Genomic DNA, 26,280 nt, shown 5'->3' with positions numbered 1-26,280 from the left:
GGTGGCTTAAGTCCCACTTGGAGGTTTTGGTTAAAAAAAAAAAAAAGAAGAAAAGAAAAGAAAAGAAAAGAAACTCTAATATTAATAGATTTCTTTCATATTTTTCCAGTAAAAACATTTTAGAACATTTCCCTGCAGCATCTGGACCCAAAACCATTTTAGCATGCTTAGGGTCTCCATTGATCTACTGATGGAAAACCCTAGATAAGAGCTAGGTGCAAGTATGATTATTGTCCCAGGGCCCCAGAACCAGCCCATGTAGCTGCCTAGAAACAGAAGAGAAACTGACTTGCCTATTTTCATCCTGGGGTGAGTTTTAAAGAAAAGAAATCCAGCATCATAAACGGTGGCAATTATTCTTTGTGTTACAGGAGCAGAGAGAGGCTCTGAACAAAAACCAGGGTCACACTGTGCTTAGCGCTGTACAAACACCTAGGAAGAGACAGTCCCTGCCCTGAATAATAATAAGGCACAAAGAGGGGAAGTCACTGTCCAAGATCACCTGGGAGGTCAGTGGCAGAGCTGGGAATAGAACCTAGGTCATTTGAGTCCCAGCTTGTTCTATTGTATATAAGTTTGCATAGCGTGTTCAACACTGTGGTATCTGTGCACTGTAGTCCAGCACTCTATTCACTAGGTCACACTGCCTCGCTGCCTGAAGACCTTATAATCTAAACTAACATGAAAGACAAAGGGTGGGAGGGGAAACTAGGCACAGAGTGGGGCCGTAACTTGCCTGAGGTTATGCACCGGGTCAGTGGCAGAGCCTGAGTCCAAGGAGGTCTCCTGAGTCCAAGTCCAGTGCCCTAACCACTAGACCACGTAGCCTCCTCCATAAAAGTGTGACGTGTCATTCTTCGGTGTCTCAGATCAGGCACCCAAATCAGAGAGCACTTTGGCAAAGCTGGGCCTATATAACTGCAGTAAAATAAAACTCCTGTGCCCTGTGTGCTCCACCCTGTTATTAACTTCAATGTGATCCTCTCAGCCTGTCCCTACACTGAATCCTCCTGGTGTGACGAGCGGTTGTCCTTTCTTCGTGCCCTTTCTCACTGTTGATCTCAGTGGAACTCTGGAGGTCACCAGCTTTCAGTTACATCAACATCTTCCAGGAAGAAGCTGAGCCGAAACCATTAATGCCGCCTGCCCACTTTGGGGACCCCGATTTGAGGAGTGGTGCTGGGGTTAGCAATGCCCCCACCAGGAAGCCATCTGCAAATGAAAGCTCTGGGGCCTGCAGTATATGCAGATGTTGTACCAGTTTAATCATTTTGATTGGGTGGGGGGTGATTTTATACTTTGATAATTATAGTAACACAACCCCTAGTGACGGATGCAGTTCTCCTAACAGTGATAACAATACCTAGCTCTTCTATAGCATTTTTCCTCAGTCGCTCTCCGAGAGCTTTACAGAGGAGATTATACTGGTACAAAGGTGCCACATGGACATGATGCACCATCTGTGCACACTGTCTGCCAAAAGAGCTCAGTGTTTGCCCCGACCAAGCTCTTTCAGCAGAGAGCATGCCCAGTCAGTGGGTGCTCTGTCCATGCAGCATCAGGTTGCACTGGCTGAAGCGTGGGGCACTGTCAGTAAGGCCCTTTGTTTGGGGTTTTTACCAGTTTTCACGGAAAATGTCCTGGGTTTTACATTGTTCAGGTTTTACCAATTTTCACCAGAATTTTGGAAGAGGGGAACTCCCCAGAACCAGCTCTCTGCTCCAGAAGGAGAGAGAGTGGCTCAGTAAATTGGTGGCCCAGGTCATCCTCCTGTCCCCAAATATTAACCTCGATATTTACTCAGAAAACCATGAAGTTAATTCTTTGCACCGATTTTCACCCATTGTAAAATTTTTGTAATAAATACTGATAAATTCCGGCGACATTTTAAACAAAATAAAACCCGAAAACAAAGGACTGTGACTGTGGATAGACACCCCAGCATCCTTCGGACACATGGCCTTGTGGGAAATTGTCACTGTGCAGTGTGGGATACCCATTCATCACTCAGGAAGTTGTGGGTATTTGGGGTCAATCCCCTCTGTTCTATCCCATGATCAACAGCACACAACACACAACTCTTCCTCATTGTAAGGGCAGGGCATACAATCCTGCTGGCTTTGCAAGGATGCTAGACCTGTCTCTACCTCAGCTTTCCATTGGTTCAAATGGAGACAATACCCGTCCTTTGCTTAAACTCTTTGGGGACAAGGGCTGTTCCTATGTGTCTTTACAGCACCCAGCACCACATTGAGAAAAGACTTGTTCTACCAGGACCTTGGCTGTGGCTTTTAGAGGAAATGCCTCTACCCACTTTGAAAAAGGATCGACAACCACCAAGAGATATTCATTGCCGCTCTGGTTCCTTAGTAAAGGACTATAAAATCAATCTGCAGAGCCATCCATGGACTTTTATACACCTGAGATTGCAATGGTGCATTTCTTTTGGATGGAGTAGAGCTGGCTTGGGCACAAGCCAAACAGTTGTCACAATATTGTTAAAAAGAAAAGGAGTACTTGCGGCACCTTAGAGACTAACCAATTTATTTGAGCATAAGCTTTCGTGAGCATTGTTGTACATCCAACCTAAGAAGTGGCAGTCAGGAGGCGTTGGACTGTTTTATCCACTCCCTGGTGTCCTCTTGTAGGAGTGTCATGAACCATGTACATTATTTCCTTTCTTAGGTGAGTTGGAACCACCCACACAGGAAAAGGACCTCCTGTGTACATGAGGATTCCGTCCACTACTTGTAAATGCTGTCTATATCTCCTGTTTAAGGGGTTTTTAATGTTAACGATCATTCTCCTTCTGCTGTGGAAAGCTCCTGGATTACCCTCACTATGTCCTTGTCCAATTTTTACATTTCTTTTTAAGTCAAGTATGTCAATATTTACAACCTTAGTTGCGCCAATTGGGCACATGGGACCAAGAGTAATGATGGAATACTCTTGGTCCTTTCCCCTCCAGAATTCCCCTGATCAGGCACCCTCTTGGGCCAATTTATCAGCCTTTCCATTCTCAGTAGTATAGGGTCTAATTTCCAGTGGGCCTTTATCTTTATCTAGCAGGCTAGCCCCATGGGCTACACACTGGCCACGAGATGCAACCATAACACATATAATAGTGTTGCTCCTTTGTTTAGCCCATATTTGGGGTTGTTTCTCTTAGGAGGAGAAAGTGATGATATGAGTATTCTTTGACGCAATCCTGTTTACGTACAAAGTATGCACGCATAGCCCTTGAACACAACAGACAAAAACAGCAGGCAGTTTCTTTGCTCACAATGCCCAAACCTTCCTCCTCCACCAGTCCTGTACCCCAAGGAGATCTGTCCCTCTGCTTCCTCATGAGTCATGACTACTTCACCTGCTGTCTTGCAACTTTCTGCCTTATTCACACACTGTTGCAACCAATCAATCCCCTATCCCCAGTGTATGCAATCAATTCCAGGGAAACCCCTCAGCCCACATGGCTTAGATTAGAACTTCTTAGCTTTGCCATTCTGGCACCGTGCTTTGAGCAGTAGCCTCCTTTTGTTTCAGCTATCACTACACAAAGAGGTATTTAACTGCTTCTTCCAGTTGGCCCAAATGAAGGGTCATTATTACACCCATCAGCTTTAACCTGGTCTGTGACTGTCCATAGAGATCAATGACCCACTTGATGGCAGCCATGAATACCTTCCAGCAAAACAAACAACAACAGGGATTGGAAAAATAACTGCAAGAAAATAGTATTCAGTACCTGAATGTTTTGGGTACGGTTCTATATAATTTTAGCACAGTTATCATGGTCATTGGAACCTTTGACATTTCCTTTACACTTTGCAAGAATATACAATTTGGGCCGGGATGGGTGGGGCACTTGCATTTGATACACTGTAGCCCAAGCAATAAAGCTACAAAAGCAATGATGTTATTGCAAGAGAGGATGCGAAGGCAGATTAGTGGCTAATGCAGGGCCACGCAGTCAACCATAAAGTGAATTAGCTTAGGGCAGCAATAACTCGCACAGAATCCTAGAAACCATATGCATCTACTGGGGAGAAAACCTTAGCAAAGATCCCATCGTGGAGTATATCTCCGCAATTGTTCCAACAAGGGATGCAAGTTACACCTCATCAGAATGGACTGTGGGTCCAACCCCCAAATCCACCGGACTCCACAGGATCCACAGAAGACAAGGGCTATAAACCCAAAAGCCCTCATGTCTCTGGGTTCCTGATGCCTCCCATCCTATTCCCTAGAAGCATGGCTCCACGGACTTCCTCTAGCTATAGCTCCCTTTGAGACCTCCCTTAAATGGTGAGGGGAGTTCCCCACTGTGGAAACCTGGTGGGGGGAGGTATTCCCCCTTTCCTTGGGAATCTCCATAGGGGCCAGTGTGGTGGCAACAATTGACAGCCCTGCCCCCAGTGTCAGATCGGAGCTGCCCCCACCCCCTATGCAGATCCTGACCCTATGGAGGGTTCTACATGGAGTCTCAAAAATGGGATTGGGGGTGGGGGGTGTGTGTGTACGTCAGTGCCACAAGCATGGTCTAGGGCAGCAGTTCTAAACCAGGGGTGCAGGGCCTCCTGGGGGAGGGCTGCAAGCACGTTTCAGGGGGTCCACCAAGCAGAGGCAGTGTTAGGCTCACTGGAGCCCGAGCCCTGCGGTGCAGAGCTGAAGGCTGGGCCCCTGAGCTCTGCCACCTGGGGCCGAAGTTGAAGCTGGAACAACTTGGCTTTGCGGGGCCTGCTATGGCGTGGGGCCCCGGGCCATTGCCCTGCTTGCTACCCCCTAATGCCGGCCCTGGCTTTTACAGGCAGAAAACCAGCTGTGGTGGCACAGGGGGGCCGTGGAGGTTTTACAGTAGATTGGAGGGGGGGGCTCAGAAAGGAAAATGTTGAGAACCCCTGGTCTAGGGCTTACCTAATTCTCTACCCTGCCAAATCTCCATATTCAGTGGGCGTTTGGGCCAGTCACCAAGGAGAGCTCTCAAGTCAAGCCCCCTAACTAGCATGGGGCTAGATTCTCTCAGGCCAAGGTGGAGGCCTCCCCAACAGCCCTCAGTCCAGTCGCTGCTATAGGGCCTGCTCTCCTCCATGGGCCACTAGCGCAGAACACGGTCATTGTGATGTCACTGGAAAGCCCAGGCAACCATTTCTCTGTTCACAGGTTAGGCCACCTCCATGGCCTGGGGGCCGACCCCCTCCCGGTGAGGACGGATGGGATGCTGCATCAGGAGGCAGCTAACCAGGGAGAGGATTTTTTTTTTAGCTACCTCTCAACTTTGTCCCATAGTCTCCCAATTTCCATAGCCACGCGGGCTGCGCCAGCTCTACTTTTCCGCCAGCTCCCCTGAGATCCCTCTGCTCCAGCACTAGGGTGATTTTATAGGGAGAGTCCTGATATTCGGGGCTTTTTTCTTACATAGGCACCTATTACCTCCCACCCCCCTGTCCTGACTTTCACACTTTTTATCTGGTCACCCTATCCAGCACACTTGGCTGCTTCCCGGGCACCGTATTCCTTCCGGTCCCAGTGTGGCAAGTGGCGCAGATGGAGTCCAATTCTGGCTGCCACACTACATTAAGTCCTTAGGAACTGCGGGTTCTTAGCGTCTCTGAAGAGCAGGCCTCTAGGGCCAAGATCCTGATGGGCATTTAGGCATTGATTTCAATGGAAGTAAGGAGCCTGCATACCTTTGAGGATCTGGGCCCAGGTATCTCAGGTTGGTCCCTGAAAAACTGAGAAACACTAATCAGTGACCACTTAAAAAAATATTGGCCAAAGCCTCTAGCTCCCTACAGTTGTGAAGGAAACCTTCCAAAGGTGAACCAGCTGTTGCAGCAAGCCAAATGTTTTAAGGAGCAATTTGAAGAAGGAGAGGGTTCTTCAAGACACTTTCCCTGCTCCTCCAGCATTACAGTACGCTACAGTCTTCAGCTACTTTATGGCAGTGTTTATTTCCCATTCCGAGTCTAAGAAATCCTTAGAAAGCATGTCTGGGGTAACTCATGCAAGGCCACTGCCCACAACTTCCTTTCCTGCTGGGTCTACAGGGATAAGGAAACAAGCCGGCAAAGGATTAAGTGAATGGAGCTCAGATGCAGCTGGGGCTCATTAAGCTACAGGGCCCAGCTGCCATGTATTAAAGGAAGATGGAGGGCTGGATTTTTGGCTCCCCTGAGAAAGGCTGTTGTAATTGCCAGTATTGTCTGGGACAGTTTTCCATGGACTCTGGGGAGGCAGAGGGAGATGGTGTGGGGGAGCTAGGGGAGGGGGCAGAATGGGGGGTTGCTGGGCTGGAGGGAGCCAGGTGTGTCACTGGGCAGCTGGGAGTGGGTGGGAGCAGGGGTTGCTCTGATGGGAGGGGAATCTGTTGGCTTGGGACGGTGGGGTGGGAGAGGAGGAGGAATTGGGTAACGGGGGAGTCAGTGGGTGAGTGAGGGAAGCAGGAAGGGGTGTGAGTAGACTGAGGAGACAGTGAGTCATTCTGTAGCAGCAGCCCCTCCCCTCCATGGAAACAATTAGTGTAGGCCTTAGAATATGTCATGAGCATATCCTTAGGGCTGCTGGGTGTTGTAAGGGGAGCTATGGAGTGGCATAGCTCTAGCTGCTAGCACTATTCCTGGCAGGGATGGAAGCATCCCCATCCCCTCCTGCTACATGGGCTGGGGCAGCAGCTTCCAAGGGTGGGTGTTTTAAACCCCAGGACTGTCCTGGTCAAAACAGCAGAGTTGGGGAGAAGAGATAAGAACTGGGGGGAGCCCCAACCTGTGAGATGCACGATCACACACTGTTGTTCCTGCAGAACCTGTCTCACAAGGCACACACTGAACAAGGTGGTGGTGGAGGGAGGGTGCAGTGAATGATTCCTGCCTCGTTCTAACCCTTATTTGTCTGTGGTTAACCACTGTGCAGATCCGCTGAGGGCTATCTGTAGACTTGTTCTGAACTGACACTCACTGTCACTGAGCATAATCTGGTGCCTGGGATGGATGGTCTATGACGAATGTGGGTGGGGGAACTTGTTCAGCAAAGATTATAAAAATAACTTATTGCAAAAAAAAAACAGTGTATTTACACAAAATTTAAATGTATTTTAAAATAAGTAATTTAACTTGATGCATACAGAAAACATTTGATTTTTTGGTAGACAGGCACCACGTGTCCTGCTTGTGACCTTTTCTCTTTACTCCTGATCTACTAAGTGATTTAAAAATACATGTTGCATCCTTCCCACATTCACTGCTGCTATTACATGAATTCTAGCTGAAGCTCCTCATGAAATCAGATCCCTGCAGTGCGAGGTGCTGGACATACACTTTGTAAGAGACAGTCTCTGCCCCAAAGAGTGTGCTATTTCCCTATTTTACAGATGGGGAAACTGAGGCACAGAGCACGAGCTTGTGATTCAGGAAGGTAGCTAAGCATGTGCATCATTTCCATGACTTCAGTGGGACTTCTCACATGCTTAAGTAGGTGGCTGAATCAAGGTCTGTGTGACTTACCTGAGATCAGATGGAGTGCATGTGGCAAGCCAGGTCTCCCGAGTCACAATTCATAGAGTTTAAAGCCAGAAGGGACTACTGTGATCATCTAGTCTGACCTCCTGCATATCACAGACCACAGGACTTCCCTCGATTAATTCCTGTTCCAACTAGTGCATATTTTTAGAAAAAAAATCCAATCTTGATTTAAAAATTTCCAGTTGAGGAGAATCCACCACAGCCCTTGGTAAGTTGTCCCAGTGATCAATTGTCTTCACTCTTAAAAAAACGGAGCCTTACTTCTAGTCTGAATTTGTCTAGTGCTTTAACCACAAGACTCCTCTCGCGCATCCAGCTTGGCCAATGAATGGGGTAACACAATGAAAGCCTGTGTTGTGATGGAGACAGGATTTGCCTGAAACAACTAGTTGGACAATTATGAATAAATGCCCCTGTTAACAAACCAACCAAAATAATGATCAGTTGGCTAACAGTTAATAAACAGAGGAAAGTTAAATTAATTGGCTAACATTCATGAACTGCAAATTGAGGGCTTGGCTTTAATCATCACAAACATTCCCCTTGTCAACTGTCTTGGTTGTCTCTCAAAGAAGAGAAGTGTGGTTAGTTGAGGGAGCTCTGCAGCTTGTAAAACCTGCTGGTTTGCATTTATAACCCTTCTTTATTAAGTCGATGCCATCAGCCAGATTTTCTCTGAGCTCCCTTCATGCTCCGAGCTGAAGCACTGGGGCTGGTTGAAAGTTTTCCATTTAAACTGTTCTTTGACGGAAAATTGGGGCTTTAATTAAAAAATTTTCATGAAAAGTGTTGGCTTTCTGCAGGGAATTTTGATATTTAATGAAAAACCTCAACACCTGAAATCCAAAGAGTTTCATGTTTGGGCTGAAATATTTCAGGTCTTCCACCATTGCCCACTGGAAGAATGCCAAGATGATTAGTCTTAGAAGCCTGACAGAAACTCCTTGAGCAGAGTGGCCTAGAACTCACCAGCATCTGCATGGTGGCATGATTCCTGGGATTCACATACTAAGTAGTTGTGCTAGACAGCTTTCATTCCTGGGAAGGGGCCAACTCCTGTACCTAGGTCAGATGAAAAAACCCAGCCTTGCACCCAACTTGCCATGCCTGGGCTCATAACTGAGTGTGAGCTGTAGCTCACGAAAGCTTATGCTCAAATAAATTGGTTAGTCTCTAAGGTGCCACAAGTCCTCCTTTTCTTTTTGTGAATACAGACTAACACGGCTGCTACTCTGAAACCAGTGGGAGAGAGTATGCTAACACAGGACCAGCTGAGTTATCCAGCCAGATTTCAAGGGATGTACACAAGACCAGACCCCTCTTTATTATCACTATGATCTGATGGCACTCATTTGTAAAGCATTTATCACTGCTGGTCTGGTGGCATGATAGGTCCCGGTATCTAGGAAGGGAAAGGCCAAAGGAACAGCAAACTCACTGACTCGTTATTGCTTTGTCAAACACCAAGTACATTGTCAGTGCTCAAGCTCAATAAATAATAATTAATAATAGGTATTTCCCACACCTGTACCTTTCCATTTGCTGAAATCCCCAAACCCTCCACCTGATTTTCCCACTACAACATCTCTCCCTGCTCATCCACTAAAGTGCCACTGTCTCCTACCCTCTGCTGTAATTCCCGCTCCTCCATCCAACTTCAACAAACCTCGCTATCAGGGGGTAGCCGTGTTAGTCTGTATCCACAAAAACAACGAGGAGTCCAGTGGCACCTTGAAGACTAACAGATTTATTTGGGCCTAAGCTTTCATGGGTAAAAAATCCCACTTCTCCAGATGCATGGAGTGAAAATTACAGATGCAGGCATAAATATACTGACACATGAAGAGAAGGGTAAGGTATGTATACTGCCTGCATCTGAAGAAGTGGAGTTTTTACCCACAAAAGCTTATGCCCAAACAAATCTGTTAAACCTATGTTTCAATTAAAATCTTTTAATGAATCATTTCCCCCACTCCCATTATTTGGGGTTCTCAGCACCAACATGCCCACCGGCTCCAACCATCCCCCCCACATACACCCAGACCCTCTCCATCCAAATCCTCTTCAAATCCCCAGCCTTTCCCCATCCCAGATGTATTCAACCCCGTACCATGTGCATGCTCAGCTTCCATTCACTTGTTAAAGAAGGGCTAGATTGTGATGTCCTTGCTCACTTTGGGTAGCTTCCTATCCCATCAGCAGCCCCATTATAATCAACCAGATGATACCTGGGGAATAAAGCACTACCAGGTGCAAGCAAGAGTGTTACAATCTGATCCTAAGTGTTTCAGCAACAAATTACTCATCAGTCTGCAAATATCAAACTCCACTAACCTGGTGGCTCTTTTTTTTTCTGGGAGAACGGGAAGAAGGTGAAGAAAAAGAAAACTGCAAAAGCAAGTGACACAGAAATGAAAAGTTTGGACCCAACTACAGAGAGGTCCAATGGAGACCACATAACCGGAAAGTGCATGCTTTCTTCCCTTGTATTTATAGACATTATATCAGCCCACTGGAGCAGCTGCCTCTCCCATGCCTCCCTCTTATTGGCTAATATAAAGGGCATGGCCTTACATTGAAAAGGTTTGAATCACATTGCCTTGCAAACTAATTTTAAAAAACAGGGCCTGATTCCCACTTACACTATGGCCTCTTTATGTCATTCTGGCAGTGTAAAAGTGCCTTGAAGTGGGCATAAATGTCCCACCCACCCCTGCACTGAGAACACCCTCCACACAGAGGGCCACTGTAGCTGATTCAGAACAGGGATAAGGGCTCTACAACAGCTCTACCATTAGCCCACAGCATAGGAAGGAGATAAGGGGTGTAGCCAGAGTGCACCGCACTGGCCCATAGGAAGCAGAGTATAAGTCAGGACAGCCCCATGGTTGCTCTGACTTACACCATGAGTCAGGCCGGGCACAGCCACAGAATACAGGAAATGCCAAAGTGGCTTCAATCTACCTTAAACTCCCTCCACCCACACACCGTTCCTGCCCCAAGTGCAGAAAAATAACTCAACACCAGTAAATAAAATTTACTTTATTTCAGTTATAAATGGTTAATTTCAACTGCTCAGCAAATTAAAGTTACAAACAGAATGGCCTCTTGGATTCTCACTGCAGAAAGCACCATCATGATTTGAACAAACAGCAGGACCATATTCTGCATGAACTACCACAAAGGCTACTTCAAGTGGGAGTTGGAGTTTTCCATTCATCCATGAAAAGAAGCCCCGAGCTAATGGTATTTCTTCTAGTTGAGCTAAGGATTTCTGAAAACGTGAAGGCAAATAATTAACCAGACTGATTCTTGAGCAGGGTTAAGCAACCAGAAATCACAAGGAGGTGGGGACAACGTCCCAATACAATGATTATTATCTAACTGAAGTGCTTTGTAGTGAATGGCAATATCCAAGGGTCCAGCACCATTAGCGAGGCTGACGAGTTCAAGAGGAATGCTGTAATCTTGCATGTACACAAGCAATGGAAGACGAGTCCTTTCATGGCCAAGAAGTAACACAAATCTTTTACTTATTCCTGTGAGGTAGGTTTTAAATATAAGACAAACGCTGGATGACGGCTGGGTCTTGTAGTGTCACCCATCGAAGACAGAATACAACCTCAAACACAAAAACATTTTGAATACCAAGTCAGGGTTGAGAGTATGCTCCTTCAAATAAAAATTACTTCTATTCAGTGAGCAACACAATGCAATTCACACAACTCATGGCAACACAAACAAGCCCACAGGATGATGGGAAAGGTTATAGGGAATAGGGAAAGACTAGTTCAAAAATACCCAAGGGAAAAACAGTAGCTCCCAAGATGGTACATATGACCTGATGCCAAAGACTATGTATGTATCAATGCCTGGAGACAATATTGCAGCTTCAAAAAGAGAAAGCAGGTCCAGAACCTCTCTTGTTCTACTCCCCAATGTAACGGCCTTGTATTATTATTGCTTATTATTTGTAATATGGTAGACCCAAGAGGCCTGCCATAGGGAGACATAGATAGTGGCTGGGGTCCCATTGTGCTAGGCACCATATGAAAATATAGTAAGAGACAGTCCCTGCCTCAGAGAGCTTGCAATTGAAATAGATAAGACAGACAAAAGATGGGAAGAGAAAGAGAGGCACAGAGACAAGTGACGTGCCCCAGGTCACACAGCAGGTCAGTGGCAGAGCTGGGAATAAAACCAGATATCCCAAGTAGAGTGGGGTGACAATTTTCAGATGAATAGTTTATTTGCTAAAAAACGCAGTTTTGGTCAACCCAAAACTATATGCGAATTTGCTCTGGTTGGTTTAGGTTGTTAGTCTTATAAAGCCAAAGACAGTGACAATGACACTTTAGTCTGGTGATTAAGGCACTCACCTGGAAGTAGGAGATGTGGATTTAAATCCCTCTTCTGAATCAGGCAGGCAGAAGATTTGAATCCACATCTCCTACCTCCCAGGTGAGTGCCTTAATCACCAAGCTGAACAGTTGTTTGTTCTCTCTGGCCCAATGACAAATTATATTTTTATAGAAAGTGGAAGACCTTCAACAAGAGAGCTTGAGAAGATGACTACGCTACAGCCTGGTGGTTGGGCTGCTCACCTACGTAGGGGGAGATTTGAGTTCAAGTCCCACTGCAAGAGTAGGGATTCAGCCCCGGCTTTTCCATATATCAGGCAAGTACCCTTATCACTGGGATAAAGGTAAACACACAGTTTTCTGCAGCTGACTGAATTTTTTCAGTTTGATTTGATTTAAAAGTTTGCTGGCCAAACCAAGTCCCAACATGGCATCCTATATGTACCAGGCCATGCTGCCTCAGCAAGCTTCATAGAAGGGGCCAGGTGCACTGCAAGTTTCCCTCATTTTCACCAACCCCTCCAGCTGAAATATATTTTAAGGAAGTTTCAGTAGAAGTGGGTTTCTGAAAAGCAGCAGGGCTGGCCCACTCTCAACTGGAGAGAGCAGGATAATTTATTAAAGCATGTTGAAAAATAAATTTGTGGTGAAAAATTTAGATTTTTCAACCAAATAAAACTATTTTTTATTCTTTTTTGTTGTGGGGGGGGGGGTTAAATATGTCAAAACTGAACTGTTTTTGCAACACATTTTGATTTTGAAGAAAGCTGAAAAATCTCAACCAGCTGTGTGACTTGTATAGCATCCAAATGGTAAGTCCTTTGCAGACAAATATGAAGACAAGAAGATAAAGTCCCTCTTCCAAAGTACACACCCAGCTAAAGGCTTCTCTACACTCAAATGTATACTGGTATAAGATAAGGCTTACACCAACACAAGTCATTCTGGTCTCACCTCCTGTGTGGACACTCTTCTTCTAGGATGAGTGCCTTCTTTTGGTTTAGTTTATGTCACTGGGGAAGGGGATGAAGATAAATGGAGAGGAAGAAGAAAAAAAAAGCCATGCTTATACCAAACTAGAAGTATCCACATGGGGGCTATCCTGGTAGAACTGGTTTCAGAGTAGCAGCCGTGTTAGTCTGTATCCGCAAAAAGAACAGGAGGACTTGTGGCACCTGAGAGACTAACCAATTTATTAGAGCATGAGCTTTCGCGAGCTACAGCTCACTTCATCGGCTCACGAAAGCTGATGCTCAAATAAATGTGTTAGTCTCTAAGGTGCCACAAGTCCGCCTTTCCTTTTTGCTGGTAGAACTGCTCAATCTTGCCTGTGACCGCTAGCTAGCTCGACAGCATAACGTGATGCCCGGTGTATTTTCCACCGCGGGCATCCGATGCAGTGGGCTGTAGCGCAGGAAAGCGGATGCGATTTTTAAGGCGAGTTTGGAGGTTCCCTCCCCCCCCAACTTCTTAACGTAGCTGCCTCCGCCCCCCAGGTGCCCCCAGCTTGCTCTCCGCCGGGGGGCTGCTGCTGCGGCCGCTTTCTCCCCCCCCCGGGTGAGTGATCCCGCTCCCCTCGCCCCGCAACCAACCTACTCGGAGCCCCCCCCCCGAGCACACCGCCCCGCCCCACCCCAGGGTGACACCGCCCCTCCTCTGCTCCCCAGGGCGGGGGGGGCACACACCGACCAACCTACGCTCCTCTCCCATCCCCCCCCCCAGCACACCGCCCCGCCCCACCCCAGGGTGACACCGCCCCTCCTCTGCTCCCCGGGGGGGGGCACACACCGACCAACCTACGCTCCTCTCCCATCCCCCCGAGCACACTGCCCTGCCCCGCCCCTCCTCTGCTCCCCAGGGCGGGGGGGGGGGGGCCACACCGACCAACCTACACTCCTCTCCCATCCCCCGCCCCCCACCAAGCGGCCAGCCCCACTTTGGCCCCGCCCCACCCCACCCCACCCCGCCCCGCCCCGCCCCCTGAGGGGACGGCGACCGCGCGCTTCCCGACCTGCCGCGCGCCGAGGCGCTCTCCGAAGCGTCACTTCCGCTACCGCCCGCCGGGCTCCCGGCGTTTCCGGCCGCCTCGTTGCCGGGGTTTGGGGGTGAGGGGCCCGCGCGCTCCGGCTGGTTTCGCTTCCGGTAAGCCCCTCCCCCCCCCCCCCGCCGCCGCCTTTCAGAGCCCGGCCCCTCAGCCCCCCCCGAGGGCCCGTGGGCCCCCTCCCCCGCCAGGCCCCCCAGGAGCTCTCGCTACCCCCGAGTGCCTCTCATCATGCCCCCCCCCACCCCCATTCCCTCTGCTTCCACCCCCGTCAGACACCATGATCCTTGGTGTGTCTCCCCCAGTCCTCTCCCCCCCACCTTCCCGGCTGGCCCCTTCCCCTCAGGCCCTGGTGGTGTCTCCCCCATAGGTCCCCACCCTGCTGGTGCTGTGCTCCCTCGCCCCCCGGTAACTCTGCCCCCTGAGTGCCTCCCACTCTTATCCCCCCCACCTGCAAACTCCCCTGTCAGACTGTCTGAGCCCTTGGGGTCCCCCTTCCCCCAGTGTGTCCCCTTGTCGCTAACGTCCCTCTCCACTGCTACTTCCCTTTCCTGCTAACATCCTCCTGAGACCTCATGATCCCATGGTGCTCCCTCTCCCCCCCCCCGGCAATTTCTTTACCCCCAGTAATTCCTTGTGTCTCACCACCTGCTAACATCCGCCTGTCGGATTCCTGCGTCTTTCCCTTCAGGCCCCTGCCATGGTGGTTGTGTGCTCCCTTCCTGCCCCGTCAGGTGCCTGTCTCTCTCCTTCTCTTTCCCCATTGAACCCCAAACGCACATACCTCTCGTGTCTCTCTCTCCGGCTTGCTTGCATCTCTCCTGTATCACCACCTGTAACCCCTAACTTCAGGTCTCCCTTTCAAGTACTAGACCTGTCCATTCTTGCTTAACTCTTATGTGCTGATGGGATTGCAAGGTGACATGGCAGCAGCCTTCTCTCTGCCTGAAGACTAGTGTGCACCTGTATGCTCCCTTGCTGCATGTGTCTACATCTTACTATGCAAACAGACTTTCCCTCTAGCAGTCAGACTGCTAGGTCTTTTGCAAAGCTGTTCTTGTTCAAAGCAAATAGATGGGAGATCAAATCCTCCAGCACGGGTTCTGTAGCCAGTCTTATTCCATACTGAACTGGAGAGCAGAAAGAAAAGGAGTACTTGTGGCACCTTAGAGACTAACAAATTTATTTGAGCATAAGCTTTCGTGAGCTACGGCTCACTTCATCGGATGCATGCAGTGGAAAATATGGTGGGGAGATTTATATATATAGTGAACATGAAACAATGGGTGTTACCATACACAGTGTAAGGAGAAGTGAGCTGTAGCTCACGAAAGCTTATGCTCAAATAAATTTGTTAGTCTCTAAGGTGCCACAAGTACTTCTTTTCTTTTTGCAAATACAGACTAACACGGCTGCTACTCTGAAAACTGTAAGGAGAGTGATCACTTAAGGTGAGCTATTACCAGCAGCCCCTGTCAGAGGGGAGAGTGCACACCTGTGGTCTAGAGAGCCTGCTGGCCTATGTCGTTGGTGATGTGAGTGCAAATTGTTGCATTTCAGAAGCATTCTATAGGAGTTTATATAGTGGTAGGTAACTCACCAGTCAACCAGGTGTCCGGTAGACCGGATGAGAAATAGGACTGTCCCAGGAATGAGGCGGGGGCAGTCCCTGGCATGTAGAAAAGATGGCAGCTGCCAAAATTTAGTGAAGAAAAATGGGTGCACAGCGTAACAGACTGAGATGGAAGCTCTAAAACCTTTGGGTAGCAAGTTCCATCTCTCCTGCTGTCCCTGTGTTCTTTTCATTCAGGGAAAGCTAGTGTCTGCTTGGACATCAGGTTCATACTTGATTTGGCTATTTGAGGTCTTTTGTGTTGTCTGAACTGTATTCTTTCCCTTCCTTTTCAGTCCCCTTGAGTTTGTCGTCAGCATCAGTGATGTGAGCAGTCTGGAAATGGGTAAGTGCATGTGCATTTCTGCCAAACTGTGTTAGAGAGGGTGTGCTGTCTCTAGGTGTGTACAGGACCAAACTCAACAGGGAATCTGAGTGCTGCCTTGACACACCCAACCTCTGGAATTCTGTGTGTTTTGCCTGGGCCTTATCTCTGTGTAACATCATGTAAAAGAAACTTGCAGCTGAAATGTTCTTGCATTTTCACCGAAGACACAAAATGCACAATAAGCTGAGTCTCATTTCCAGGCACTTCTGCTGCCTCTAGCTTTTGGTATGAACTAGGAGCAGGCTTGATATGAATGATAGAGCACTTTCAGTCCCATGTTTGTTTATTCCTCATGTTGTTTAAATTGTATTGAAGGATCAATATCAGTTCTGTGCTGTAGCAAACTTGAGAGGGAAAAAAGGGCCAGATTCTGCTATCAGTTACACTAGTATAAATTGGGAGTAAGTGTACTGAAATCGGTAGTATAAGAGGATATAAATGAGAGGAGAATCATGCCCATAAATATAAAATAAGGATATTAAAGCACGTGGGATAGTGCAAGATCAGGACTAAAGGTCTTAATCAGTGAGGCTTTCATTGCTTCATGTGTGAGACTGCTTGCTGCTAAGAAGGTTTCCAGATAACCTAAACTTTCTGTCCTGTAATTTCCCCTAGTTATAGCCCCATGTATCACCCTAAATAATTCCTCTCCCTTCTTGGCATTTACACCCTTTAATTAACATTAGTATTTCAGTAGTGCCTAGAGGCCCCAACAGAGGTTAGGACCCCATTGTCCTTGACACCGGACAAACACATTTTGTCATTTCTGTTGAGATTGTAAACTCTTTAGGGCAGGGAATTGTCTCTTACAATCAAAGGGCAGGAGGGGATATAGAGGCACAGATTTGGGCAAGGTCACACAGCAGGGCAGTGGCAGAGCCAGGAATAGAACCCCATTGTCCCGATTCCCAATTCAGTGCCCTACTGACTAGATCAGGCTGCTTCTCATATTCTAGTATGTAGATGGTTCTTACCTATTTAACAATTTTATCATCTACTGGTGAAAATTGCATAAGAGCGGGTGGTTTTTTTTTATTATTTTATCATCATTATAAAACTTCTGTTGGCTTCTTTAGAGTCTTTGTATCATTTATGAAGGAGGTATTAATGATCTCTGAGGATTAGAAGCAAAAAAGGTTACAAAACATTCAGGTGTTTCCATGATGTGTGGGGATGTTATCTAGGTAGAGGTAAAAAAGGACTATGCCTTTGTTTTGGGGTTACTGTTTCTCCTTGGTTTTTGCAATATGTTCAGATGCTTTTACTAAACCATTCATTGGCATTATCTGGACAGAAACTTTTTTTAAAGTGAGATTGCATGGAAAATGCCTGCTTCATTGGAGAGCCCTTTGTGAGAATTGAATACAGAGCTGTGTTTTCTCAGATGAGATTGCTGATCCTATGAGGATGGAAGCTGGTGACGCAACATTGGCTAATCACAACTTGATATTCAAGGCCTTTCCTCTACAACAGACTGCTATTCCAGGGGATCAGCTTTCACTGTCTGATGACAAGGTTTGGGATCATTTACTCTTTACTCATTTACAACTTCACATCTGTCAATTCAAGTTGCTGAAATGCATCATTTTGACTTAATGTTTCTGTTGGTAAGATTTATTTTTAATGTTCTGAAGAGCCAGTTTCAAAATGAAATCCCTCCTTAAAACTCTTTTCTGCTGTGATGTGTACAAGACATTTCACAGTAATTAGGCAACTGATATGCTGTGACAGCTGCTGTGCATGTTGGCTGGTTTTGTCTCATTATGTCCTTGTGCTTTCCCTGTCTATACATCTATCCACTTGTGGTCTCTTGTCTCACACTCGGATTGTAAGCTACGGTGGCAGGGGCGGTCTTTTTGTTGTGTTTGTGCAACACTTAGCACAGTGGGTCCTGATCTGTGACTGGGGTCCTGTGGTGCTGCCACAATATATAAATGATAATACAGTGATGCAGAATAGTCTTTGAATTCTAAAATCTTGCACATTTGAAATTGCAACCTTTTTGGTATTTGTATTACAGTAGCATCTGAAGCCTGAGCTGTATTTTGCTAAGCGCTCTCTGAAAATATAACAAAAAAAAAACTCTTGCACCAAAGAGTTTGTCTGTGTTTACTGATCAATGTAGAAAGCTACACTTGCATGTGTACACACACGCTAATATTAATATATCATGTGAAAGCTACACGCATAGTCTGTGGAAGCTACACACGTATGGATGCACACAAATATATATTTTGTGAAAGCTGTACCCTTATATGTGAGAGTGTACACACATACATCTTATGGAAGCTACACAAAATTGCATACACTTACTTTTGAGACAACCGTGCACTTGCAAGATAGTTATGAAAATTTACCAGCTTAGGTACAAAATCTGGTTGCCTGCCCCATACTGTGGTGATGATAAACTTAATATTTTACTGACATCTCAAAAAAAATAAAATAAAAAAAGTTCACCCAGAAGGGTAGAATTTTGCAAGGCTGCCTGTGGATAGTGCCATCTCAAAAATTTGCCGAGTTGTCAGAAAAGTGTTGACATTATATTACAACTCATCCTATGATCACACTGTCATAGATTAGTAAGTTGCAGAAGATATTAGAGTAGTGTAGCTTTATTTTTCATGCCCCGGTGTCATTTTTCTTTAAATAGTAACCTTAACAGTTAATAATTTTGATTTTCTTTTTGTGTAGTTTTTACCAAATAAGTTTGGCAGTTTGGAGAGATCTTTTACATGCTCCGCGGGAAGTGCATCATGCAATCCAAGTTGCTACTCAGGTAAAACATGCTTATTTGGAGTCAGTCAGTTACACAGGAAGTGTCTTTCTAAGTGCTCAGAAATTATAGCCTTGCATTAAAACACTTTAGCTCAGGCTGAGCTGGCACCTCCTGCTCTGTCACTCATAACATTTTCTCAAATATTGTCTTAGGCTGGGATTTGCAAAGGGAGTTAGGGCCAGGTTCCTCTGAATATCCCATTTTCTCACCCCAGGACTGAGTTATGTTTTTGGAAAGTTAGAATAAAATCTTTACAGCCATTTGAGTTGTGCAAGTTTTGTTTGTTTGGGTTTTTTTGAGAGGGCATGGGGAGTGTGGATATTTCTAAAAAGAAAAGGAGTACTTGTGGCACCTTAGAGACTAACCAGTTTATTTGAGCATGAGCTTTCGTGAGCTACAGCTCACTTCATCGGATGCATAGGCATCCGATGAAGTGAGCTGTAGCTCACGAAAGCTCATGCTCAAATAAACTGGTTAGTCTCTAAGGTGCCACAAGTACTCCTTTTCTTTTTTCTTTTTACGAATACAGACTAACACGGCTGTTACTCTGAAACCTGATATTTCTAAAAGCATCCTTCAGGCCCTGATCCTGCAAGCTGTTCCATATGGTTGAATTCTTACACATGCAGACAGTCACACTGAAGTCAAATGATACCTGAGGTCCTTTAATATTTAATGCTGAATAGTTGGAGCTGAGCATGTGGGCTCTTTATTTACTGTTCAATATTTCTCTCCCGGCAGACGTTCCATCCTCTGAGAGTTACCGGGTGTCGGGAGAATTGAGAATGTTGGGACCAAGTGCCAATGGACAGTGGAGGGGTTTGGTACCCACCCTGGGTTCTATGTTACAGAAACCTAGAGTGAGTCGAAACTTGTATCTCGACACTCGCAAAACTCCAAGGTGTGTATGGTTCTGCTCCGTCTTTAACATACTTCCACAGGATCCTCATTAGAAACCATTCATTTAAATTGTGTGTTGTGGAGTTTTTACTGCCCCCTCTGACACCCAAGCAGCATGACATCTTTTAAAAGCCTTTGATAAGCAATCCCAAATCTTTCAATATCTTAACAAAGTTCAATATAGTATTGAATGAGTGGTGATTTGGTGTCTAATGTGACTCTGCTTTTGCATCCTCCTAGAGGCCAAGGTCCTCCTGGGCTCTAGCTGCTGTCTGCATACATGGTAGATATATCTGAAAATCTTTTCACCACAGCGGTATAATTTGTCATCTTTAGAAAGTTTGCATAGCATAGCCTTTTGGGGGGGAGGGGCCCTTCACACAGATCCTTAAGATCCCAATCAAATAATAGTTGGAGAAACATTCTCCATGACTGCGTTATGGTCATTCTTTGCCATTCCATCGTCACTTGGCAGCCAATGGGGGGGAAAGGCGGGAGCAGGGTGTCGGGGGTGGGGGGAGTAGTACGAGAGACTCAGAAGGGAACACGTTTAACCCAACTTTGAGTGCATTTAAAAATTTCCTTTTAGACCTTATCTGAACACGCAAGTTGTGACACTTTCACTATATCAGTCTAGTTAAAACAGTACAACCCCCTTTAGAATGGAGGTATTTATGCCAGTATAAACCTGCCTTCTGCCAGTGTACCTTATTCCCATATAAGGCAGCTTTATACTGGTATACATATTCCATGCTAGGGGCTGTACTGGTATAATTATATTGGTTAAAAAAAGCACATCCCTAACAAAGCTATACCAGTACAAAAACTTAGTACTGTGAACAGATGGGAATTCCTACAGAGTAGCTATTGAAACTATATCTGAATTGCAAAGTGAGGTCATGAATTACTCTCTGGAGCCCGAGATGAGAGAGATGGAAAAAAAAATATGACTAGGTGAGAACAAGACCAGTGAAGCAGCTGTTAATTCTCTTCTCTGACCAGCAGCAATGGAGATACCTTCCATCTTAACTTTCAGAATTGTGTTTTAATCAGGATCATTGTGCCATCTGGGGGCCAGACTTTTAAACTGTACTTAAGTGTAAAATCAGCTTAAAGGGGTGCGTGTGGGGTCTGTTAATTTTAGATTGTTTTTAATTTCACAAAATGCCAGTTTCTGATCAATCCCCCTTTAAAGAAGATGGCCAAATATTTTTTTTTAAAAAGCATTAAAAGTTCTAAGGGTTTTCCTGTATCCCTGTTGATGTTCACAAGAATCATCTGGGTGGGCCTGAGATCAACACTCCCAAATGGAGGCCAGCCCCTCCTGTCCCCCTCTATGTGCACATGCCGGTGGCAGCAGTGAAATGCGGTCTCTGTGCTTTTAAACACCATCCCAGGTCCTTGGAGAGAAGAGTGGAGAATCCAGTTTCTTGCTGTGTCCCTAGGCTCTCTTTGCTCCCTGATCTACCTGGGGGGAGAGTTTCTGTTGCATTCTTGCTGCATACAGGAATCTAGGGAGAGAATAAAAGGGTTGCTCCAGCCCTGCATCGGTCTCCTTTTCCTCCCAGGCTCTTTGAGGGGGTTTCTGGGAAAATGTATACGTGTCTGTGATTGTAATGCTTATTTTGTAGACTAACATTCTGTCCTCTTTCCACAGTGGAATGTCAAATAGTTTTGTAGGGAAGTCAAACCATCATTGCCACATATCTGCCTATGAAAAAACATTTCCAATCAAGCCCGTTACAAGTCCCTCATGCCGTCGCAGCCTGCTAAGCCCCAAGAAAACCCAGAGGAGATTTGTCAGCACTGCAGAAGAGGTAAGAACAAGCAGCGGAGACTTAAGTTTGAATACAAGAACTTCCATTGGGTAGCACTGTATGCTGCTGTCTGGGATGTTCAAGTGCTGCTTTCTTCCTGAACTCCAACCCATACCTCTTTCAAAATCGTGCTGCAACCGGAGTGATAACTTCCCCTTGAGATCTCAGGAGGGGGAAAATGACGAGAACCTCAGGAGACCTGATTTGGCCCTTCCAGCCTTGTGAGATGTGAAGAGGTTGAGCAAGGGTTCCTGTGCACTTTGAAGACTAGAGTCAACATTCCCCTTTATAGATGGAGTAGTGCCTGCATCTGATGTACTTTCAGTTTCCATTAGGCAGAAGTTCAGACTGCAGCCTTACTCCTGTGGAGTTTGCAAGCTCTGCAATCAGTCTAGCCCTGGTAGCTCTCTGATCCTGTGGCGCTTAAGTTCTGTAAGTTCCTGAGACCCCTGGTGCGTGCGTGTGTATGTGTGCGTGTGTGTGTGCGCGCGGGGTGTCTGTTCCAGCAGAGTGTGTGTAATCCACAGTGTCTGTCTCGGCTCCTGCTCACTTACTATTATTGATAGTATTTGTATTTGTTAAGCCTGACTTGAGTCTTAAGGCAGTGGTGAAGTGTCTGCTTATTTCTCTGCAGACAGTTCGAGAGGAAGAGCGAGAGATCTACAGGCAGCTGCTTCAGGTGGTCACAGGAAAACAGTTCTCAACATCCAAGCCAGCCTCGCCTTTCCTCCACCTGTGAGTATATGAAATACCCTCCCCAACTGAGGGTCAGTACCATGGTGCAATTCTTCTTTGGGAGCTTTAATTTTCTGTTTGTGTGTAGGTCCAGATGTTTGAGTTCCAGTAAAAACGTAGTGAAAGAAACCCCATGCAAGAATGCAAAACCATTTGAAATGTACAGCCTCGCTCCAGGCTGCCAGTCAGCTAGTGTTCTGGGAACACTGGAGCAGCCATCACACAAGCCACCACCGTACCCTGTATCCAGTTATCCGTCAAATGTAACTTTTGAGTCCGATAATACCAGCACTCAGCATCAGCAAGATAATCTACCAGCATCCAACGCCCAGTCTGAAGGTAAAAATACACTGAGATCAACTAAATGTATAGGTCAGAGATCGCCTTTTTGTTCTGTTTCCCCACCCCGCAGCGCCAAGCACAATTGGCCCTGGCCCATGACTGGGACTCTTAGGCGCTACTGCAATTCATGTAACAAATAATGGTTTGAATAACATTTTAAGCCAGTGCTCATTGCTCGCTTTCATCCCAAGTTTTGCTTGCGGGTCACAGACTTGGATCTAATTTATTTCCCTAGTGGGAGAGGAGGGGTAGGTCCTGTTCTGTCCTTGTAGTTGCTTTGCTGAATTGTAGGAGCGGCAAATGTGTGAAGACCAGTTAAATCGCTTCCTTGTTCAAAATACCTAAAAGGTAGATGTCAACATAAGCATATCATTGTGGTCCTTGGTAGCGATTGCTATAGTGAAGGTCACAAATAGCTTCTGTTATAATTCCCCATTTCTGTAACTTCTGGAAAGGTTCACCCTTTGTACTGATATTTCCAGGCTTGAGTAAAATATCCAAATCTGATTTAGGAGCCATTGAGAATCAATGGGACTTAGGCTTCTAAGTCACATAAGTGCTTTAAAAATGTTTACCCATGGCTTTTGCCTGAAGGAGATTATAAGAACGGCCATCAGACCAAAGGCCCATCTAGCCCAGTATCATGTCTTCCGACAGTGGCCAATACCAGGTGTCCCAGAGGGACTGAACAGAACAGGTAATCATCAAATTATCCATCCCCTGTCACCCATTCCCAGCTTCTGGCAAACAGAGGCTAAGGACGCCATCCTTGCCCATCCAGGCTAATAGCCATTGATTGGACCTATCCTCCATTAATTTATCTAGTTCTTTTTTGAACCCTGTTATGGTCTTGGCCTTCACAGCATCTTCTGGCAAGGAGTTCCACAGGTTGACTGTGTGTTATGTGAAGAAATACTTCCTTTTTCTTTTAAACCTGCTGCCTATTAATTTCATTTGGTGACCCCCTAGTTCTTGTGTTCTGAGAAGGAGTAAATAACACTTCCTTAGTTACTTTCTCCACACCAGTCGTGATTTTATAGACCTCTATCATATCCACCCTTAGTCATCTCTTTTGCAAGGTGAAAAGTCCCAGTCTTATTAATCTCTCCTCATATAGTTTTTTTTTTTTTTTTTAAATTGGAGCAAATCCCTAGGCATTTTGGGGCAATGTGCTTGCCAGTATGGAAAATAATTTTCTTCTGAATATGTGCAGCAGTGCATATTTCCAAATGTCTGCAGTTGGATTATTTCAAAATCAGTTCTTTTTGGAAAAAATTAGACAAGTGCTTGCTATTTTTGTAGGGCCATGCCTTGGCCAGATTTCAAGTTTGAATGACATTTTCGAAGTCTCCTAGGGAGCTGGGTAGCCAAGGAGAGATGATTTTCAAAAGCACAAATGAGAGTTAGGCACCAACCTGCCATTTGTGTCTTTGAAAAATCTCTCCAGACCCCTTGCAATTTCAAATCCCAAAAAAGCATCCATCTCCATTTGGACTGAAATTTTTAAAGCTGTCTAAGGTTCAGGATAAAATTTTCAAAAGCGCCCAAGTCCCACTGAAAATCAGTGGGATTTAGGCTCCTAAGTCACTTAGGGGCTCTTGGAAGTGTTACATTCAGCCTTCTTGCATTTTCACCTCCCTCCCCTCGTGGAAGGGAGAGGAGGAGGAAATCACAGTAATTTTTTTTTATACATCGGGGGAAAATGTTCCTTATTCACCATCTCCCAGCTTAGAAATGGCTGCAGGCAATTTGCTTATCCCCCACACATCACCTGGAAGCATAGACCAAGCAGGGAAAATTCCCAAAAGATGTATGTTTCAGACAGCTATAGCTATTCAAAAACGAGCATATAATGGAAAGTGTTTGACAGCCAGTTTTAGCTGGCACTGCCTACACGCCTAATCATATATTTGTCTTTCTGTGGCACTCCTAATCCATGGGACTCGAAACATGTTGCAAACAGTAATGCACAGTGCATCTTCTCTCCTGAGAAATGGGCTATAAGTCGGGAAGTGCAGGGAAAGAGAGGTAAATTGAGGGATTCTGTCACCATCCTATTCCCTGACCTATTCGTCACATTTTAAAGCCTGAGAAATTAAGAATAGATAGGGGGGTTACAAAACTGCATTGTCCTTGGCGTGTATCTAAATCACAGGTCCCAAATGTGGTGGTTTCAATACAAATGTGTCTTCTAGAGAACCTGCTAAATAACAAAACCCTTCCAGGTTTGTTCCAAATACTCTGTGCATCCAGTCAGTTTAAATACACAGCAGCAGCTCTTGCATCAAATACGGCAATACAATACAGCAAACATACAACTTACTCCTTTCTTTCCCTTCCCACTGCTTATCTTATTTCCCATTGTAGTTCTAGTCGCCTCTGTTCTATTTTCTCCCCTCTTTCAAGCCATTCATACTTCCTCTGCCTGTTACAATTATGTATTATTTTAGATTATTTTTATGGTTTGAGACGGTGTTAGTTTTCAACACTAATATCTTCTAGGACAACATCACTGATTTTATAATCTTTTGTTTCTGTAATCTAAAATCTAATGTACCTTTAAAGCTGAGCTTTCAGAGGAACCTAAGGGAATTAGGCACCCAAATCAGGCATCTACTTCCCTTAGATTCCTTTGAACATCCCTGTCTGAAGTTTAAAATGAAGATTAGAATTTTGAATCCAGACTGAAAACCTGTTTTAAGAATGAGAATGGGGCATAAGGAACAGAAATTTGCATAGGGAGTATATTAAAAACTAGCAAGGGTTTGATTAATATTATTTCTTTTGCTTTGGGTAGGATCCGACTCAGTCATTGTGCTCAAGGTAAAAGATTCCAGAACTCCGACTCCAAGGTAAGTTTGTAAAATGGCACATATAAAAAAGGGTGTTAATTACTCTCAAAATATCTTCCTGCCTCTGGTTAATTGGCTGTTTCTTTGCTCCGTCACTGCCAACTTGTGCAGATTCTGCACTTGGATTATTTTTTCCATAAGACTAGGTTAGTCATCTATTCCGATCACCCGCATGTTGCAGGGTACCTCCCTCCACTGCTTCCACGGACATCTAGCATGTCCCTGAGTCTGCAGTGATGGTGCCTTGAGCACCTCCCTTTGGAGTTTGCCCAGTTGCTCTGTTGAGTACTGTTTCCTAATATCTAGACTAAACATTTCTCTGCTTAGCTCAGGCTGTTGCTCCTTATGTCATTATCTTCTGCGATTGTGAATAATTCCCTTCAGTGGAAACCTTTCCTGGAAGCTATTTCTAGACTGTGGCATTGTCTCTGTGAGTCTGCAGCTGAATCTACATGAATTAAATCTCCCGCATTCTCTCCTTAGTGTCTGATGCACTGATCCTTGTATCATCTTTGTCACCTGTTTTAATTTTCCCGAGTCTCTCTTTTCACTTCTTAAATTGATGTGTATGGGCCTGGGAGGACCATTCCAGGTGGCACAATTCTAGTGATGTGCAGAGCAATACTCTCACCTGCCTAGTTCTGCAAGCAATTTCACTACATATACATCTTTAAATAGCATTGTCTGTCTTCATAATGGCATCACACTGTGACCTTTTTAGTTTGCTTTCCCACTGTTTTTTTTTCCCCCCTGTAGGCTTGATATTTTCCATGTAACTGACTTCCCCCAGCTTGTATCAGAGCTGATATCCTGGCAGAAAGTTAAATGTAGAAATGGTTTCTTTGCAATGTATAAAATCTTAAGCACAGAATCTGAAGGGTCAGATTTTTCCAAAGTGCTTAGCAACCCCCATTGGAAAATCAAGGCCAGGGCTACTCT

The 26,280-nt window shown here is 45.6% G+C and overlaps 2 protein-coding genes across 5 annotated transcripts in view; one reads left to right on the top strand and one right to left on the bottom strand.

Annotated features, from left to right (window-relative positions):
* The window catches only part of PFKM (phosphofructokinase, muscle), a 50,314-nt gene extending 40,434 nt beyond the window's left edge, over window positions 1-9,880 (bottom strand). The window contains exon 1 of the mRNA XM_074935753.1: window positions 9,852-9,880. The gene's annotated coding sequence lies outside the window, so the exon portion shown is untranslated. The remainder of the gene's footprint in view (window positions 1-9,851) is intronic.
* A 4,063-nt stretch (window positions 9,881-13,943) lies between these two features.
* The window catches only part of SENP1 (SUMO specific peptidase 1), a 32,573-nt gene continuing 20,236 nt past the window's right edge, over window positions 13,944-26,280 (top strand). For all 4 annotated transcript variants that reach the window (XR_012635849.1, XM_074935257.1, XM_074935255.1 and 1 more), the window contains exons 1-9: window positions 13,944-14,020; window positions 15,828-15,877; window positions 17,304-17,434; window positions 18,611-18,695; window positions 19,437-19,596; window positions 21,253-21,412; window positions 22,047-22,147; window positions 22,236-22,486; window positions 25,287-25,341. Coding sequence is in view for 3 of the 4 variants with exons in the window: in XM_074935257.1 (XP_074791358.1) it covers window positions 15,874-15,877; window positions 17,304-17,434; window positions 18,611-18,695; window positions 19,437-19,596; window positions 21,253-21,412; window positions 22,047-22,147; window positions 22,236-22,486; window positions 25,287-25,341 (947 nt within the window). In the remaining variant the exon portion in view is untranslated. The remainder of the gene's footprint in view (window positions 14,021-15,827; window positions 15,878-17,303; window positions 17,435-18,610; window positions 18,696-19,436; window positions 19,597-21,252; window positions 21,413-22,046; window positions 22,148-22,235; window positions 22,487-25,286; window positions 25,342-26,280) is intronic.

This window comes from Natator depressus, chromosome 20 (genome assembly GCF_965152275.1).
Source record: "Natator depressus isolate rNatDep1 chromosome 20, rNatDep2.hap1, whole genome shotgun sequence".
Classification (NCBI taxonomy): domain Eukaryota; kingdom Metazoa; phylum Chordata; order Testudines; family Cheloniidae; genus Natator; species Natator depressus.
The sequence above is the reverse complement of the archived record's forward strand: the minus strand, read 5'-3'. Positions and strand labels throughout refer to the sequence as shown.